This window comes from Anabrus simplex, chromosome 1, assembly GCF_040414725.1.
Source record: "Anabrus simplex isolate iqAnaSimp1 chromosome 1, ASM4041472v1, whole genome shotgun sequence".
Taxonomy (NCBI): domain Eukaryota; kingdom Metazoa; phylum Arthropoda; class Insecta; order Orthoptera; family Tettigoniidae; genus Anabrus; species Anabrus simplex.
Window position 1 is genome coordinate 475613460 of NC_090265.1, and position 20467 is coordinate 475633926.

General features: G+C 40.9%; 1 protein-coding gene across 1 annotated transcript in view; it reads left to right on the top strand.

Moving 5' to 3' along the window:
• LOC136856967 (homeobox protein homothorax) overlaps positions 1-20467 on the top strand; it is a 444003-nt gene that overhangs the window by 206502 nt on the left and 217034 nt on the right. The window contains exon 5 of the mRNA XM_068227555.1: positions 8918-8968. Within this exon, the coding sequence (XP_068083656.1) occupies positions 8918-8968 (51 nt within the window). The remainder of the gene's footprint in view (positions 1-8917; positions 8969-20467) is intronic.

Consider the following 20467-nt stretch of genomic DNA (forward strand, 5'->3'; position numbering starts at 1 on the left):
GGCCAACTCCCTCATTATTATTATTATTATTATTATTATTATTATTATTATTATTATTATTATTATTATTATTATTATTATTAAATGGCAGTGGCTGCTGGTGGTCTCTGAAGCTGGGTGTTGCACCAACATTTTCAGTGCCACATTTTTATAGCTTACAGAAATAACAAGAAACTCTATTATCGTTAAGTAATGAACTACATTCCTACTAAAACTGTAACATATCTGGCAATTACAACCCAGATAATAAGAGGTTAATTATACAGTGTAACTACACTTACTCTTAATACCAATGTTATTGGCTTTACGTCCCACTAATGACTTCTTTACAGTTTTGAGAGATGCCGGGGTGCCGGAGTTCTTTTACATGTCAGTAAATCTACTGACACGAGGCTGACGTATTTGAGCACCTTCAAATACCATCGGACTGAGCCAGGATCGAACCTGCCACGTTGGGGTCAGAAGGCCAGCGCCTCAACCGTCTGAGTCACTCAGCCTGGCACAGTTACTTTTGCCTCACCTGAATTGAAAATTTGTCGTCCTGTTTTTCGTTGAAGCAAGATGTTGGTAATATTGTGGATGGTCAGGTATAGCGTGGAAAAGAAATTACCCAGCAAGTTGGCTGTGTGGTTAGGGTCGCATAGCTGTGAGCTAGCATTCGGGGTATAGTGGGGTCGAACACCACTGTCGGAAGCCCTGAATCGTTTACCAATTTTACACCAGGCAAATGCTGTGGCTGTGCCTTATTAAAGCCACGGTCGCGTCCTTCCAACTCCCAGCCCTTTCCTATTGCATCGTCACCGTGAGACCTATCTGCGTCGATGAAACGTAAATGAAATTGTAAATTTAAAAAATGGAAATGAAATTACCTTTGCGAAAGGAGAGGAAGTAGGAATGAAGTAATCTCCGCAGAGTGGAGCAATCTAACGGGGACATTTGGAACTGTTTCTCGGTAGGGGACTTGCTAGTCTCTTGCAACTCCCTGAGACCGACACTGGCGAGCATGCTACCTGGTGCTGTGCAAGGCTTAGACCCGTCCCTGCTGAGGTACATTGCGCCGCGCTGTCCGCTAGGGAGTTGTCGTAGGAAAGCAAACCCCTTGAGTCTGATTCGAAGTCAGCAGCGTTTGTTGGTCCGTTACGAAGCATTAGTACAGCAAACAACCGAAGATGGTTGATTTTAACATGTTTTCGAACAAATGTTAGGTTTATTAAACTACAACATTAGAAGAAAAGACGACAAATGAAATGCAAATTTAATGGGAGTTGTGAAACCCTGCAACAATACCACGCACGCCCCTATTAAATGATGATAATGTTATTGGTTTTACCTCCATGTTCTTTCGTTATGGATGAGGCTAATTGTGGATCCCGGGGAAACAAATAACATATCCGTGAATTAGTATTGGCTTTACGTCGCACTAACTACTTTAAAAAATGTTTTTGCTGACCCGTGGTTATGGAATTTTGTCTCAAAAGTGTTCTTTACGTGCTGGTAAATCTACAGACACGAGGCTGGCGCATCTTCATATACTACTGTACTGACCCGGGATTGAACCCGCCAACTTAAGCCCAGAAGGCCAGCGCTCAGTCCGGCTAGTAGTAGTAGTAGTAGTAGCATCTTGCAAACAACCCTTAAGTTTTTCTCTCTCTCTCTCTCTCTCTCTCTCTCTCTCACACACACACACACACCGATTTGCTCGCCAAGACCATAATCAAGTTACATTTCAATCTTGTGGGCATACTGTACATATCCTCCCATAAAACGTATTCGTATCGTGGAATTTATATTTTTCTCTTAAACACAGTCGGGGTAGTTGTTTTGAAATTTTATGAACCTGAAAAACCGTTCCTGAAAGGGCAGAGAGTCAATATTAACCGAGGTGAAAATATCTATTGACGTCATCATGATCATTATCATCATCATCATTTCACTTGAAAACTCCGCACAGTGCGTTTACGATACTCTCGAATGAAATGGAAGTGACTACGTAGTCGCAGTCCCCTAGAAATAAACACCAGCCTCATATTATGTTACAGGCTGTGGACAGAACAAGTGACGTGCCAAAGTGTTTGTTTTGTGCTGTTAAAAGAGTCTAGTCGTGTTACATAAAAATGTCTTAATCTATTTACAGGATTGAAATTTCGTGTGAGAAGTCCTGACACGAACATTCTTAAGAGTAAACGAGTTCTGCATGAAATGTGCTGGAAAAACAGCGACTTGGAGCAGGCCTTAAGCAGTACAATTTACTGTTTAGAACAGAATTAAGCTTTATTTCTTTCATGTGCTCTCCGAGAAAAATGTAATTCTAAGTAATTATAAATGGCCACCAGAAACATATATGAATGCAAGAGAAGAAAATTGTCTTTAACTGTCTAAGTAAGTAAGTAAGTAAGTAAGTAAGTAAGTAAGTGAGTGAGCAAACTCTTCAGCCTTATTCAATCATGATATTACCAGTGGTTCGCCCCAATTTGACATTCGGGCCCATCGTTTCAATTTCATACCTATCACAAGACACTGGTGTCACAGTTGAGAGACCACTGCAGGCCTCCTTTGAAGCACATGTAATGACAGGCTATAGGGGAGATATCATGTACCTCCACGTCCTATGTAAATTGACAGACGTCTTCTCGATTGAAGTGATGAACTTTCCAAATAACACTGCAAGTAGACGGCATAAGTGCAGGTCGAGTGTATCGTGTTGTAAAAATAAAAGTAAGATTTAGCAACGAACTGTGTTCCAGTGCAGATAAATGCGAGCAGAGAGGGCAGTCTCCCACAAGGTACGGTGGCAGTTAATGAAATTAGTATGTGTGTATCTACACGATATAATGGTGAAGATTCTGGCAATATTTATTGAAAGAGGAAATTTTTTCTTTAAGTCGCACCGACACAGATAGGTCTTATGGCGACGATGGGATAGGAAAGGTCTAGGAGTGGGAAGGAGGCGGCCGTGGTCTTAAATAAGGTACAGCACCACCATTTACCTGGTGTGAAAACGGGAAACCACGGAAAACCATCTTCAGGGCTGACGACAGTGGGGTTCGAACCCACTCTCTCCCAGATGCAAGTTCAAAGCTGCGCTGCCCTAACCGCACGTCCAACTCACCCGGTGAAAGAGGAATACACCAATTATGCGGGTTTCTCTATACATTAGTTTAAAGGGATTATAGGGTATTTTATTTCATCAAAGGTTTACGTGGTGTACGACAAATTAGATTCCTGTTACAAGCCATAAATAATTATTCCTCGATTTGTCTTGAATTGTGGAACGTAGACTCGCATTTTGGCAATTTTCGATTTTCTATTTTTCAGAACGGAGGTAAGTCTGTCAGGATAGTTTATTGCGAAGGTAGGGATATTGAGATATTTCTAAAGTTTACTCCGTGAAGGTAAAACCAGAACGTTTTAAACTTCTGTACTTCCAAGGAGATGTTCTTATGTTTTTTTTATGTACAGGTGTGGGTTACTGTTGTCACGTCCTAGTTCGTGAACCATGGGCAACGGTTGAGTGGCCTAGTAAGTGGTCCTGAGAGTCGGGATACCACTTGCTATGGAATGGGAGTGGGCATCTTGGACATATTCTGAGTCATGGCCCTTCTTGTGCTCAGGCGGCTAGGACTACACAATTCACCGGTGGTCCATAACCCGTTAGAGGAGAGATTCTCACTTGGACTATGTGTAAGTAGGGTAGCATCCTGCTTCATGAATTTACCGAGCTCAGAACATTTTAAGCAAGCCTCGGACCTATGGGAGTAATGGAGTCCCACTCCCATTTGACAGGCGAGGGACTCCTTGGAAATAACTTGGCGAACGAAATAGAATTCGATGGGGAGCTATCAATATTAATGGGGCTAATGGAAGAAAGAAAGTAGAACTGGCTGAGTCAGCAAAGAGGATAATGGACTCTGTTATGGAGGGAAAGAGAAGTAGAGGGAGACCAACACGACGATGGTTAGACTCAGTTTCTAACGATCTAAAGATAAGAGGTATAGAACTTAATGAGGCCACAGCACTAGTTGCAAATAGAAGATTGTGGCGAAGTTTAGTAAATTCACAGAGGCTTGCAGACTGAACACTGAGAGACCTAACAGTCTATAATGATGTGTGTATGTATACTGTATTATTATTGTTTTTTCATTTTTTTAATGCTGCTTGTTCGGGGCGTCGATCTATAGATATCTTTTGCCCCTACTTGCACCATATGATATGAACCTGCGTGTAATTGGAATTGTAGTGTGTTGAATGTGAGGAAAGAACGTTAAGGACGACACAAACACCCAGTCCCCCGGCCTGGGATATTAATCATTTACAGTTAAAAACCCTGACCCGGCCGGGAATCGAACCCGGGGCCACCGGGTGACAGGCGGACGTGTTGTCCCCTACACCTCGGGGCTGGACTTATTATTGTTTGCTACAAAATTTAGGGTTCTGTAACGCAGAAGCGTCACTGTAAGGTGGTTTTACGTGTACCCAGAGATATTAAGATAAGTAAACATTAAAATCCACCAGTTAAATGATGGTGCCGAATATCGAAGTCGTAGAGAAAAGAAATAGCGACGGAAGAAGAAGAAGTAGTAGTAGTAGTTCCGTATTACTTCACTTATTTCATGAACTCTTTGTATTCTGGAGACAACCATCGGAGTTTGACATCTGTAAAACAGAACGATTTCTTGGAGTCTCAAGTTTTTAATCTAATCATCAACCTCTACAGATAACATATCACTCATCGTTGTTGGGAGTCGCAATGAAATATCCAGAGTGAGCTACCATTGTCTGAAGGGGATTAAACCTCAAACTTTAATGCAGAGAGTAGTTAGCAAATTGTCAGACATTGGATAGTTACATTATTGCTAGGTTCGTTTGCAGAAATTAAAACATCACAAAACAGGTCCCATTGTCAAAAAAGAAAAACATTTATCGACACTAGCAATTACACACGCGTGTTTCTGAGCGAGTCTATGGTTCTCATTTCAAGACAGATCGAGCTGGGCTGAGTGGCTCAGACGGTTGAGGGCCTGGCCTTCTGACTCCAACTTGACAGGTTCGATCCTGGATCAGACTGGTGGCATTTGAAGGTCCTCAAATACGCCAGCCTCGTGTCGTTAGATTTACTAGCACGCAAAAGAAATATTGCGGGACTAAATGCCGGCACTTCGGAGTCTCTGAAAACCGTAAGAAAAGTCTTTAGTGGGACGTCAAAACAAATAACATTATTATCAGTCGAGGAATTAATGATTTATGGTTTGTAACAGGAATCTATTTTGTCTTATACCACGTACTGTACACCATGATATACGAGCACTTGAAACTACCAGTATTGAAATCTATGGCTTGTCTAGTGTTTTACGCTTTCTTCACAGAGTATCTTCGTAATCATCATCCCTTTATATTATGTATGTGACTGCTGTCATCCAATTACACTTCAAAAATTCTGTATGTGAAATATTAATTAATATAATATTCCCTTATCGGCCAACTAGGGACCACTTTCTTTCTTTCTTTCTTTCTTTCTTCCTTTCTTTCTTTCTTAATCTGTTTACCCTCCAGGGTTGGTTTCTCCCTCGGACTCAGCGAGGGATCCTACCTGTACCGACTCAAGGGCAGTGTCCTGGAGCTTCAGACTCTGGATCGGGGGATACAACTGGGGAGGATGACCAGTACCTCGCCTGCTATGCTGAACAGGGGTCTTGCGGGGGAATGGTAAAATTGGAAGGGATAGACAAGGAAGAGGGAAGGAAGCGGCCGTGGCCTTAAGTTAGGTACCATCCCGGCATTTGCCTGGAGAAGAAGTGGGAAACCACGGAAAACCACTTCCAGGATGGCTGAGGTGGGAATCGAACCCACCTCTACTCAGTTGACCTCCCGAGGCTGAGTGGACCCCTTTCCAGCCCTCGTACCACTTTTCAAATTTTGTGGCAGAGTCGGGAATCGAACCCGGGCCTCCGGGGGTGGCAGCTAATCACACTAACCACTACACCACAGAGGCGGATAACTGGCGTTTATTCCATTTTTTGATTAATCCAGTAGGTTTCCATTAGCTCGCTGTGTCGTGTATGGCGTTTATCTGACCACTTTGCACCAGCTGTCCACTTCACATCCAGGAAAGTTTCAAACGTCATGCTGCTTGTTCTGAAATTAGGTCTCTGGTCGCATGCCTATTTCTTCGAGGTCTTTCTTAACGTTGTCCGACTCCATGGCTAAATGGTTAGCGTGCTGGCCTTTGGTCACCGGGGTCGCGGGTTCGATTCCCGGCAGGGTTGGGAATTTTAACCATCATTGGTTAATTTTGCTGGCACGGGGGCTGGGTGTATGTATCGTCTTCATCATCATTTCACCCTCATCACGACCCGCAGGTCGCCTACGGGGGTCAAATCGAAAGACCTGCACCTGGCGAGCCGAACATGTCCTCGGACACTCCCGACACTAAAAGCCATGCACCGTTTCACTTTTTGTTTTAAGTCAAAATAGCTAAAATGTCGGTTTGTCCACCGAGAGTCGTGCATCCGTCTGAGGTGGCCGTAGAAGCGTTTGCACATTTTGCCATGATATTCTCCATATTGGAGTAGATTTCTTCACTGGATTTTATGATGTAGATTCCATTTTTGTAGTTTGGGCCAAGTAGGTTTCGTATTATTATTATTATTATTATTATTATTATTATTATTATTACATGTGTTTTGTTTTGTTTTGTATTGTTCAATAGGTGTGAGCTAATTTGTTTTACTTTGTGTTGTAATTTTGTATTTGATAATTTGGTTAGATGAGGCTAAATGTCGCCGATGTTAACAGATAAAGTTAATCGAATCGGATCGAATTCACTTGTTCCAGGCTCATCTTGCCGTTTCTCATATCTAACGCCCGTGAGTTCATTCGTGTGTTCTCTTCGCGCACCAACGGGATCGTTGTTAGGTTTACTCTTGGTCTTTCCTTCGACTGCTTTTCATGCATCTTCAGTTTCTGTACTTAATGTCGTCATTTGTCGAGACTTCGAAAGTATTCCTACTATTGCTGGAAAGGACTGACGACCATTTTTTTCTTCTACCTCATGTACTGTACATGTTACCACAGCATCATCCTCTCGTAAAGCCTCTGAATTCTATGATTACATACAGTTGCATATCAGATGTTGTTTTCACCAGAAACTATACAGCTTTAAACATAGTAGGATCTCATTTCTCCTCGATGAGAAACTGATGGAGGATATGTTTGGCTAATTCCCTGCTTCACTGTAAGACCACGACAACGAATGAAAATTTTTGCTATTCATACTTTTTTGTAATAAAACTATCTCGTCAGAATTAACTAACAATCTCGTAATTTGAAATAACTTATGAAATTACAGCAGGCAAATGGTGAATCTTTAAATAAATGTTTGTACACGGGCACACTTTAGTTATACCTGGCTAATTGGGAAAGGAAGTAAATCCTTTTCGTTTTGCAGGTAGAAGGATTGTGACTGTTACCATTAACATCTATGAAGGTAAATGGTGAAAGCTAACTGAAGTTAGACAAAGCTTAAGTAGACTGGCGGTGCTCCATAGGGGGCCATGATTACCATCTAGGTCTAACAGAGAGTGACACAGCTGTGCTACCGAGTAGTTATCAGGTAGAGAATTCATCGTTCTCAAACATGTCCAATGATGGACTAATTAAGTCATGACTTAAGAAAACGGTTCATTGATAATAAGTTGATTTTATAGAATATGAAATATTTGTTGTGCTTAGTTACCGTATTGTCTGGAGGTAAATCCCTTAATGAGCTGGTGTAGGGAATGAGGACTTACGTAGAAGTACTTCGGATTTATAGGGGTCACAATGCACATAAAGGAAGTGTTCTGAAGTGTCGTTGGCTATTACTGAATACTGTTAGCTTTAATGCACTTTCATACTTAGCTCTACTTTATACTAAGAAATTTTGATCTTCGTGGTGTCTTGGAACTATTTCTCTTCCTTCAGCTTTAAAAACCAAAACATCATTCCGGGCATAATTTAGTCATCAGTCACGTGGACATCTTATGAATGATGAATACCAGGGAAGGATTGTTCATATGGGGTTATGCCACCTAAATGATTTTCAAAGAAAGCAACGGTAATGTCTGTGTTATAGTAGTTGTAGTTTTAGTGGTAGAACGATTGAAAGAAGAAAACTTGTACATTTACGTCACTGTCGATATCGTGATCATAGCTACGCTACCTTCGGTTTTATGTGGAAGCTGAACCACAGCAATATTATGACTTTTTTCCCTTCATAAATCCCGCATACATATTGATAGAAAGAGAAGGTGTAGAATGCTCATACTAATGCTCCACAATCCGCGTTCTTGATGCGTGTGTGCCCATCACAAACATACGGTTGTGTTCGTGATTCCTTAGTCGTTGGAACCTCGAAGCGTTTATTAGCGATGATAGGTAACGATTCATTCTGCCCAATCGAGTCAAAATGGATAGAAGAAAGGGAAAATATTTTCGAGGGCCTCTTGAAGCCAGTAATATATTGGAAGAACTCCTTAGTGACACCACTAGATAGGATGACTCGGACAAACTAACCAGAAGAGGAAGTTTTTAAATAATTAAATGTTTTGTTACTAGTACTTCCATTTAAAATGCTATAGACCATACCATTACAAAAGATCGCAAATATTTTGAAATATTGAGGAAAGTACAACCAGTTCATCTAACTGCAGACCACACGATTCTTGTACTGGATTTACTCTTCTTGGTAACACTTTTGGATGTACCCAATTTTTGTATAAAACCAAACTGTTGCACATTTCCAGCATTCCGTTAAATAGTGTGTTTCACTCTGTTATAATAATTATAATTGTCCATTCTCTATGTACTTGATACCAAATTATTGTGTATGTTTGTAATACTAAAACAAGTGAAGAGTAATGATTTATTTATTTTCTTCCAGATGGTTCAAGCTATTCAAGTACTTCGGTTCCATCTTCTAGAATTGGAAAAGGTGAGCTTGTCCACTCATATGAAATGTTTTAAAACTCATCCGTGTATGTATTGTATTCCAAAAATGAACATAACAGTCACCTTAGAAGATATAAATTGATTATCTCCTGATTGTAGAATGACGTTTTTGTGGCGTAATCACCTTTAAAATGGGGAAACGTTTGATGTGTCCAGTTTAAAAAAATGTCTTTTTCTGAGCGTTATTTTGCCCGCTGAAACTACTATCACCACCAGTCAGTTACCTTCAGCTTTGAATGTTCGATCCGTTGATCATCTTCATTGTCCGGAAACGTACACTTCTCTTTGACGGTACAGAATTCCTTATATTTAATTTAATTTTTTTGAGTTCGTGTTGATGGAGAATGAAAGGTTTGCTGAGATTACTGTGTAATAGTGCATCTACGGAAGCAGTTTAATATTTTATCTTATAGAGTTGTAAAGTAGATCGAATGAATAAGAAACAAACCTGCAAATACTGGATTGGATTGGATTTGATTTGATTTGATTTGATTTGATTTGATTTGATTTGATTTGATTTGATTTGATTTGATTTGATTTGATTTGATTTGATTTGATTTGATTTGTTTATTTATTATCAACGGAGTCATTACTTCTCCGATCGCAGATATAGGCCTAATAATACCATGACGAATATAAGAACATTGAAATAATAACAATACTAACAAATAATAATCAATATACAATATACACGTATTTACAAAATACATTCGGAAGAAGAGAACATGAAATCAGAAAAATGTTTACACATTTGAAATTACCGATAGGTAAAAGAAGGAAGTATAGAGTGGATACATCCACCATCCTACTAATTTCATTCAGGGATATCGGGGCCAGCGTAAACCAAGAGTTCCTGTGTAATTCAGTTCTGTACCTGGGTAAGTGAAAGATGACAGTCTGTCTGGTGTTAAAGGAAGGAACGTGAATTGATAGGAACTGGAATGAATTTGGACAATCAAGGAAATTACCGATACATTTGAGTCTGAGACGTCCTGCGCCTAGTTCTGAGTGACTCCGTATGTATTTTTGTTCAAAGGAGATCATAATCTATAGATGACATCTTGGTACACAAACACATTTTACTGATCCAGTTTGAGAATCTGATCTGCACTCGCTGTAAGGTATCAATTAAGTATTGCTGTGAAGGGAGCAGTACTCTAGACTGGACCGTATAAGTGAGAAGTACAGCGTTTTCAATGAAACAAGAAATTTAAAACTCTTGCGGTTTCTTTTGAGGAAGCCTAACGTATTAAAATGTCTTATGAACGATCTTTAACACAGGCTCATTGAACGATATTTGTCAAGAACTCTCTTTGTTACAGTTTGCAGAGAGTTGATGTTGTGTAAGTAATTTTGCCTTGCTAAAAGAAAGAAATCCTATATACGGAGGAAAAATGATCTAGATTTTACAAATAGTATCTTCTACTTTAAGGGTTTAGATATATTCATCCGCGGGAAGTTGAAATGTGTAATATTAAAAAAAAAAATGTTTCAAAGATACCGATGACGTGTTATTGGTTCAAATTGCGAACAGAGGTATTTACTGCTTAATCTGTGCCATCGTCACTAAAAGTGAAGTTTAATTCCGAGGTCGTGAGGCTTATTCTTTCAGTGCACATTATCTATAATAGAAGAAGTGGAACTGCCAGACTACGGCACGTACACACCGGCTATTAGTGGCTTCCGCGTTGTAGCAACCATCGATCAACTGTCGATGAATAAACCAGACTCTGTTTGTCCTAAAGGTTTCAAATGAGACCAATGAGAAGCGACACGTGGATTGACCAGGGCTATGTATACATAATTTCTTGTCCAGTTCATAATTCAAGAATTTAAAGAGATCTCACTCTCTCTCACACACATACACACACCCGTATGTCAATCACAAGTTGTTAAATGCATGATTCATATTTTAGTTGGAAGCCATAGTAGCGTAGTTGAAAAATTTCTGAAGAAGAGATTTTCTTCAGATTTTTCTTTCTGTACAGTAGATGAATGATATATTACGGATTCAAATATAACGCAATAAGTAAGAAGAGAAGATAAAAATATAATTAGTTATTCAGAATACTTCGATAGTTTGAATAAAGCGATTTTACTATAAGAAAATTCTTAGAATCGTGTTCTTAACCATCAAGACACCGAAATTGGTATTTCGAAGGGTGTCTTCCTTCTTTTTACGAAGTTGCATTTTGTTACGGCGTATAGTAGTTTTGGTCTTATATCATTTGTACTTTAACCTCTCATTATCTGATATCCTACGGTCAGTGTAAATTATGAAGGTGGACTGCATTATATTGAGTCTCTGCTGCAATTAGTCTGTGTGTTGATTAAACGCTAACGAAATTAACCCGAGCAGTGTCAAATAGTGACCTCGACCTGGGTTCTGTTTGAGTTTGAAAACCTTCGTTGAAAATATTGCAACTGCAAGATTGTAGCTCTCAGCGTCAGCTCCTCTCGAGATGTAGTTACCAATTATTACTTAACTGGTGCGTGGTCCAGAACTGACATCAAAGTCTCTTTCACTACTTACGATGTCCGACTCGTTGGCTGAATGGTCAGCGCACTGGCCTTCGGTTCAGAGAGTCCCGGGTTCGATTCCCGGCCAAGTCGAGGATTTCAACCTTCATTGGTTAATTCCAATGGCTCGGGGGCTGGGTGTTTGTGCAGTCCCAACATCCCTGCAACTCACACACTACACATAACACTATCCTCCACCACAATAACATGCAGTTATCTACACATGGCAGATGCCGCCCACCCTCATCGGAGGGTGTGCCTTACAAGGGCTGCACTCGGCTGCATTCAGCCAACGAGTCGGACGATGCTGGGATAATTGGCTTTACGTTATTCAAAATGTAAGATTGAAGGCAAATAAATGGTCTTCCGGTGTTCAGTATGTTTTCCGTTCATTTTCTCACGCTTCGTTTATTATTAGTTTAGTCTTTGTTCGCAGCTATTGCTGTGACAGGTCACTAGCATAATTGACCTTCTCCTTGGCTGAATGGTCAGCGTAATGTCCTTCGGTTCAAAGGACCCCGGGTTCGATTTCCGGTCGGGTCGGGGATGTCTCAACTACGTTAAGTCTATCCCTCTAGCTCATGGGTTGGGTGTTAGTGATCATCATATCACACAGACAACCACCATAGAAACACCCAGTAGTGAATACATCATTCCTCCTCATAGGGTTGGCGTCAGGAAGAACACCCGACCGTAAAACTAGGCTTAATCCACGGAAGTGCCTACCTCAGATAATTGAGAAAAGGCCAGGAAAGAATAAGAATTAGCATACCTATGTGTCAGAATTAACTCTTCTGTTTTTCCTCTATATGCGGAAATGTGTAATTCGTTTAAGTGCTTTACTGAATTTATACCAGAGTTACATTGTAAGTTTCTTTCTACGCCAACTGAATTCTGCACGCTATCATTTCCTTCGATTGGTAGGTGTCAGAGACATGGCGTACATTAAGCGAAGAGGGTCGTGTTGCATGTGGTCTCGGTGTGTTGCCTCCCGAAGTTCATTCTCTTTCTCTCTCTTTCTGTCTTTTTAAAAGAGAAGCAAGCGGAACATTATCTGTGCGATAGGCAAAGGGGGACCTGATGCAGTTGGTATCTGTTACACTTGTAACATTAGGCCTCGTCTAATGAGGCTGGTTGGGTCGCGGAAATGCGAGCCGTTCACTGTAGCTCGCACTTCATAGGGGGTGTGATTTATTCCTCCACAATAACCACAGAAATTTGAATGGAAAAGTAGGGCCGCAAGAACGTTTTGTTGTTGAAAGCAACACGAGCATAACATGGGCTACACTCGTAGAAGTAGTCTAACAAGCAGAAAATGTACATACATACATTATCATTATAGACTGTTATGCCTTTCAGCGTTCAGTCTGCAAGTCTCCGTGAATTTACTAAACGTCGCCACAATCCTCGATTTTCAACTAGTGTTGTGGCCTCATTTAGTTCTATACCTCTTATCTTTAAATCGTTAGAAACCGAGTCTAACCATCGTCGTCTTGGTCTACCTCTACTTCTCTTACCCTCCATAACAGAGTCCATTATTCTCCTAGGTAACCTATCTTCCTCCATTCGCCTCACATGACCCCACCACCGAAGCCGGTTTATGCGTACAGCTCAGTCCATCGAGTCATTCCTAACTTAGCCTTTATCTCCTCATTCCGAGTACCCTCCTGCCATTGTTCCCACCTGTTTGTACCAGCAATCATTCTTGCTACTTTCATGTCTGTTACTTCTAACTTATGAATAAGATACCCTGCCCGAGTCCACCCAGCTTTCGCTCCCGTAAAGCAAAGTTGGTCTGAAAATAGACCGATGTAAAGACTTCTGGGAGCTGACTTCCTTCTTACAGAATACTGTTGATCGCAACTGCGAGCTCACTGCATTTATCTCACTATATTACCATCCTGGGAGAACATGAAATTAGATAGATATTATAAAATACTGTTTGTCTTGTTGAAAATTAGGCCACATGAAAATAAAATATCAAATTGTGATCGACCTACTGGAGAACTTTCGCATTCTTGCTATTAACAAGCCGTCACTGAAAGGTGTGGTTGCTAATCAGTTAGGAATTTCGCAGTTTTATTTGTATATTGTAAATTTTGTAGACTAGTATTGATAGCCTACACAGCTTTTTATAGAGTTTTGAAGTAACGCATAGAATTTGACTTAATTCTGGAAAATAGTAATGTATTTTGAAAGTACTAATGTGAAATGAATACGTACACACAGAGGTAATAGTTAAAATAAAAATGCATGAAGTCCAATAAATTGTGTGCATTTGTTTTGATTTGTTTTAAGTACGGTATGCCGGTGACCTTTAGAGAGGCTGGGTGCAGGACTTGCAGATAGACGCTCATGGGCGACCATTTATATTTTATTTTTATTTTGTTTTATTTTTTCCCGTTTCTTGTTTACTGGCCTTAGGTTCAGACTACCGCGGATTCTATTCCCGGTCGAGCCGGAGATTTAAATTGTGTGTGGTTATTGTTTTGGGGGCTTCGTGTTAGTCCTAACACATACACGTCTTTATATACACATTCTCAACCACCACAGAAACACGTATTAGTGATAATTACATCCCTCCACGTAGAGTTGTCGTGAGGAAGGACATCCAGATGTAAACCTGGTCATATCCACATAATTATAATGTCGATCCCAAATAGTTTGGAAAAGAACAGGGAGGAGAACGCGGGAAGAATAATTATTTTATTTATTTATTTATTTATTTATTTATTTATTTATTTATTTATTTATTTATTTATTTATTTATTTATTTATTTATTTGTTTATTTATTTAATACCGGAATCATTACATACGCTGTCCGGCTCCATGGCTAAATGGTTAGCGTGCTGGCCTTTGGTCCAGGGAGTCCCGGGTTCGATTCCCGGCGGGTTCGGGTTTTTAACCTTAATTGGTTAATTCCGATGGCTCAGAGGCTGGGTGTGTGTGTTGTCTTCAGCATTGGAAATCATCCTAGGTAGGGCCCCATCCTCACAGACGCGCAGGTCGCCTATACGGCGTCAAATCGAAAGACTGTACCACGCATCTCCGGAGGAGACACGCCATTAAATAAATTACAAACGTTTACCTTGTGTATCTTCATCATAGTACATTTCCATAGAGTAACGCTTTGATGTATTAGCTGTCATCCTCGGATGCATGGGTTCGATTCCCAGCCGGCTAAGATTGGGAGGGTTGCTGGCATGTGGTTGAAGAGGCACACTCAGCTCACCTCCTTGGGGAGGTGCTGTAAGCCTGCCACCTGGAAGAATAAGAGCACATGAATTTATGTTTTACGTCATTATATTTAATTTACCGAGTGAGTTGGCCGTTCGGTTATGGTCGCGCAGCTGTAAGCTTGCATTCGGGAGATAGTGGGTTCGAAACCCACCACCGGCGGCACTGAAGATAGTTTCCTGTGGTTTCCCATTTTCACACTAGACAGGTGTTGGGGCTGTACATTGATTAAGGCCATGGCCGCTACCTCCCCCCCCCCCCCCCCCGCCCCCCAACCCTAGCCCTTTCCCAGTCTTCCGTCGCCGAAAGCATTCGATGTATTGGTGCGACATTAAAGAAGTAGCAAAAAATCATTATATTGTGAAGACCTTTCAAATGTATTAATGTGCCTTTCTATAGATGAAGGACAGTAAGCTTTCCACTGTGATTCTGGTTTCTGCATAATGATTTTCTTCTTAAGCAAGCAAAGCACTAATACGGAAATACAAAAGCTAATAAATAACATGGATAATCCTTTTAACCTCTATAATTGTTTCCCTAAGGAAAAATGTTCCGACCTCCTGTTTTTGAACCCTCCACTTGTTCCGCTTTCCCCCTACGTCACCATTATTCATTCGAGTGTACAACGGGGTTGCAGAAGGTGGGGGCTGGGGTAAGAAGGGTTTACTGACCTCTTGGGGAACACCGCAACACGCGCTTCTCACAATTACATGACTTGCAAGAATAACAAGTATAAAGGCAGATTAGCAAAACATGGACACGCGTGTGTTTGTTGTTGTTATTCTGTCATCCTGACATCATGTTCGACACTGCAGCAGCGAAGGCGCAAGAGCCTTTGTACTACAATACATTTCCGGTCTTTTATGCCAGTATTTTTCGACAAGGGGAGAAAATTTACCCGCCAGATTATGTACAGTAATAACACCATAATGGAAGACTACGAACTTCGAATGAAACATGCCTCCGGTTCTTCGTGCATGAGTGTTGCCTGTCTGTCTGCTCATCAAGAGACAAAACTGTTTACAAACAAGCCACGAAGATTGCTAATGATTTCATCGAAATAAAATATTAATTTCTGCTTAAGTATAGTTTCTGAATTTTTTAGGGTTGAGATATTCAAATGATTCATGTTGTCACCAGTTAGATGCTGTTCATATTACGCCATATTTAAGCCACTCTTTTATAATCAAACTTACTGTGGAGAATTCTGAAGACGTGTGTTTGCAATGTGGGTGTATGGTATTTCATTTTAACTTAGACCTATTTTATCAACTCATAGGCCTATTATTTAGTGCAATGTTACCAATTTTGTAAAAATATACCACTTCTGGCCAGCTGGTTTCCTCACGAGTCACGTGCGAATATTGGTCCATGCAGAATAATATTAATAAGAAAGAAATTAAAACGGCGAGAAAAGTTTCTTTGTTCTAAGGTAGAACGTAGTCTTCAGGAGCTGCGATTACTCAGGGTTGCCCACATAAACTCTAGTCCCCCCTGACAAATCTAGATAATCAATACATAAAAAGTATGTTATTACTTTTCAGAAATAATTTAATACATTTCTCAAAACAAGAACATTTGAAAATTATTAATATTAATGTCAAATAACATCTTTAAAATTCTGAGTTTATCCCAGTTATTTTCGGGGTCGATGGGACCCACCGGGGCTTATTTAGTTTTGATCAAGGATTTAAAGCTGGATGCCCCTTCCTGATGCAACGCAACTTTTAATTTTAAAATCTCAATCTGGAATCGACCGATATTCGAACCTCTGCCTTCCAGGTGCAATGCCAGCACTGAGTTAATCACGCCCCCATTTACAAATCTGAGAACAAAATTCTGAATGTTTTTCACTGTCCCATTGCAAATTTTGAAGAGAGGATTCATATCTAATGGCATCTTGAATTTTTTCATTTGGACATTCACAACAACGTCTGAGAAATTGAAGTGGGATGCTATAGGCCTACTAAGTGCAAACGTTAATGCCATATGGAGGTGGTTAAAACAATTCAATTAACTATATAATTTTAGTAGTGTTCTTATGAGTTGGACTCACGCCTTTACACGCCTACCTGCCTAGCTGGGCAACACCTCACCGCGCACACAAAAGTATTGGCCACTTCTTATATGCCATTAACGCTTCTACCTAGTATAGTTTATGTTCTATCGACAGAATAGGTAAATAGTTCAATTTCTCTTCTCATAAAGTGAGTCTTTAATTATTATTTATGAAGTACAACTTACTATAACTCTTAGCCGGCACTTCTCTATTGTGCTTCTAGTAAAACAATCAGTCCATTTAACTTTCAGGCCCCTCGAAATGCCAGGCCCTCGACATGTCTCCATTGCCTTTCTTTCGGCAATCTTGATTATTCCCAGTGTGGATTCCAGAAGCTCTTAAACAATCGGTTCGGCAAATGGTGAATTGACACCTGAGAAAATATTCGTCGCAAAATCCCACCCCTAAACGGGCATAATTTTGAATGAAACATTTGTATTTAAGCAAGTCCATTGACGCATAACACTTCTTATCTTGTAATTTTATGAAGGAGGATTCATTTCATTTAAAGTAAGCCAAGCATGCCGTATTATCCACTCAATGGCTGCATCACCCTGACAGCCACCCACACCCAGCAGACCCCATAGCAGGATGTGCCATATTATGTGAACAACACGTGCCCCTCGACAGACGCTCAGAGAGCCAATCATAGACGGCTGCTATGTCGGCGTGGGCTCTCTTCTCCACTGCCGACAGTCCTATTGCTTCTACAGGGTTATTTTCTGACAAGAAGTAATCACAGCCATGTAGGATTCCAAATCAATGACCTATTTTTTAAGCGATTCATTAAAGGGTTAAGGCGGTCGAGGGTAGGCGAGTAGTTTAGTGGTTTGAAGGTAAGCGTCGAAGCTCGGGCCTTTTCACAGTTAGGAAGTAGAAAAAAAGGGAAGGAAGGTGTGGGATACGTATCCAGTTTTTGAAATTGTATAGGCTACATCCATTAACACATTCCATCCTATCTGAAATTAATGGCATTTACTGCATGGCATTACTCTTTTTTGTCGTAGTTTAAAACGTTCTTTATAATTGCCTCTTGGAATTGGCGAGTGTTGATTCTCACTGATACCTGTGTGACTATGGTGTCTATACTGGTATATTTTCAATTAATTTATAACAGACCATTGTGGCCTATGTGTAAAGACCGAGTGAATTGGCTATGCGGTGCAGGTTGGGTGGCTGTAAACTTGCTTTCGGGAGAGGGTGGGATCGATTCCCACTGACGATTTCTTCAAACCAGGAAATGTTCCAACTGAAGACCACGGCTACCAACCATTTGCGTTACTGCGACTTTAAACAGAAAAAGATAATACTATTTCTAGGCTGGGTGATTTCTCTTTTTATTGTCCCAGAAGTTGACCTCTTCGGATGTTAGACCCTCAGACTAATTATTTCCTCCTCCTCCTCCACTTTCACCGTGATGTTCCGTTTCTTCCTGTACTTCCATATCTGCCGGGATGAATGACTCAGATGGTAGAGTGCTAGATTTCTGAGGTTGAGGTGGTTTTTCCTTATTCTTTCCTTGAGCTCCTATTTCGTTCATTTCAATTTGAAATTCTTCCTCTCTTTCTGCTCGTATTAAATTGTTCAGCTTACAGTTTGGCCCTTACCTGAATTTAAAACATTCGCTGAGCCGACAATTGAACCCGAAATAAGTGGACAGGAATGTATACTACAAGCTCTTAGATCAGGGTGACTGAAACATTTTTCTATATGACTAATGATGGGTGCCAAGTTTCGCCACCGCTGAAACATTTTCCCAAAATGGAAATTGTTTCTCACCATGGCCTGTTTCTTTATTCCATCCAAATGATTGATGCTTGAGTATTCCTACAGGCAATGAGTGATATCAGTCATTGGAGAAGCAAGCAATAACTGGTATATGTGATTAACGTACGTCTAACTGAGATGATCTAAAGGCGTGCTATATGCATTTGCAGGGGGTCAGAACGTCCATCGACATTCTTCAACAGAAGATATGCTAAAAAAATTTCCTGAATGTTTTTTAACACGCAACCAAGTCTTGTACAGTTCTTTCGTATTTAAACATGTGCTCGGATTCGATCCCACGTCCGTGAGGAAAATATGTGAAATCATGATCAATGGTGTTACGCAGTGGATTCAAATTGGGACTATCTGATCAGATAGCGGCCCCGGTCTAGAAAGCGAAGAATAACGGCCGAGGGGATTCGTCGTGCCGACCACACGACATCTCGTAATCTGCAGACTTTTGGACTGAGCAGCGGCGCTTGGTAGGCTATGGTCCTTCGGCGCTGGGGGTTTGGTTTGGTTTGGCTTGGTTTGATTAGCTTTAGTGGACTCAAATTACCGGTATGTTAGGTTACTTAGCGTAATGGATCATGGAAGACAAAGTTGGTTTCTAATTGCAGGATGCCCTAATGTGCTCGGAGTTGGCAAGGACTAGGGCTGCGGAAGGGGCATTTAACATGAAAGTTGAATTGGAAAGGCAACTGTGATTGCTAGTGAAACAAGAAAGGAAAGTAAACATACAGTTTTGCGTGATTGTCAATATGCGTCTAGCAACAGGATCTCTAGTTTTACGTGAAATCTTAACCTCAGGGGCCCATCTTTTCATTTCAAAAATCCCACCACGTGTATTGGTCGGGATTCAAACCGTGGTCTCTGTAAAAAGACAGTTACAATGTCATTAAGCTCTCACGCACACACACGCATAGAGAGAGAGAGAGAGAGAGAGAGAGAGAGAAATCACAGTCCCCTGGAAATCTCGGATGTAGCTTATCGTTTTAACTTCGAAATTCCATGTCATGATCAACCCTTTGAAGAATCCATTGTTAGACAGGAAGGGACCTGCAAGTTTAGGTGGAACCTCATCTACATGGATTATGATTCTCCAGGGTTGTACCCAGCCACACTCTGAGGCTAGTGCGTGTGACACTGAGGACGGACGGAGGGGTAAGAAAGGTTCCAGATCTCAGCATTCGCTCTTTCAGATAAATTCTCTAAATTCCAAGTGGAGGACGCATTCGGACCGTGGACCTTGTGTTGTTGTTATGACAAAATAAGAGTAATGAGCTGGTACTGTATGGCGGTGGGGGCGGTCCGCTCACTGTGGAGGGGCGTGGTTTCGTCTTGGGCGGGCGCGCCTTGCATCGCCTTGCTTTATTCTGCTTTGCTCTCGGCATGTGTGTCGTGTGAGTGTATATGCGCGCGTCTTCTGTCTTCATTGGTACTTGCTTGTCGTGGGTCTTTCTTAACCCATTGTCAGCACTCCTGATTCCTTCATATATGACTTTGTTAATTTCCATTATATTTTTCAGTCGAAGATGAAATTTTATGGAAGTTTAGGTACAAGGGTTATATGAGAAGCTAATGAGTAATTGAGAAACGAGTTTAATTTCGACATTATTACATTTGAAACAGCCGAACCGTAGATGATACACAGGCAGTATATTCACTTTCTTACCGATAAATTGATCTACCTGTAAATGTAGACTCCGAGAGGCTTCGTCGCTCTGACCGCGCGTCAGCACGAGATCTGCAGGTCTCTGGAATAAGCAGGGGTTGGTTGGTAGGCCATAGCCCATCAGGGCTGTAACGTCATGGGGTTGGTTTACTGTGCCTTTTCCTTTGATAAATCACTGTCCAGAAGCGCGACTGATTTAGTAGACTCCATATTAACCTATCTA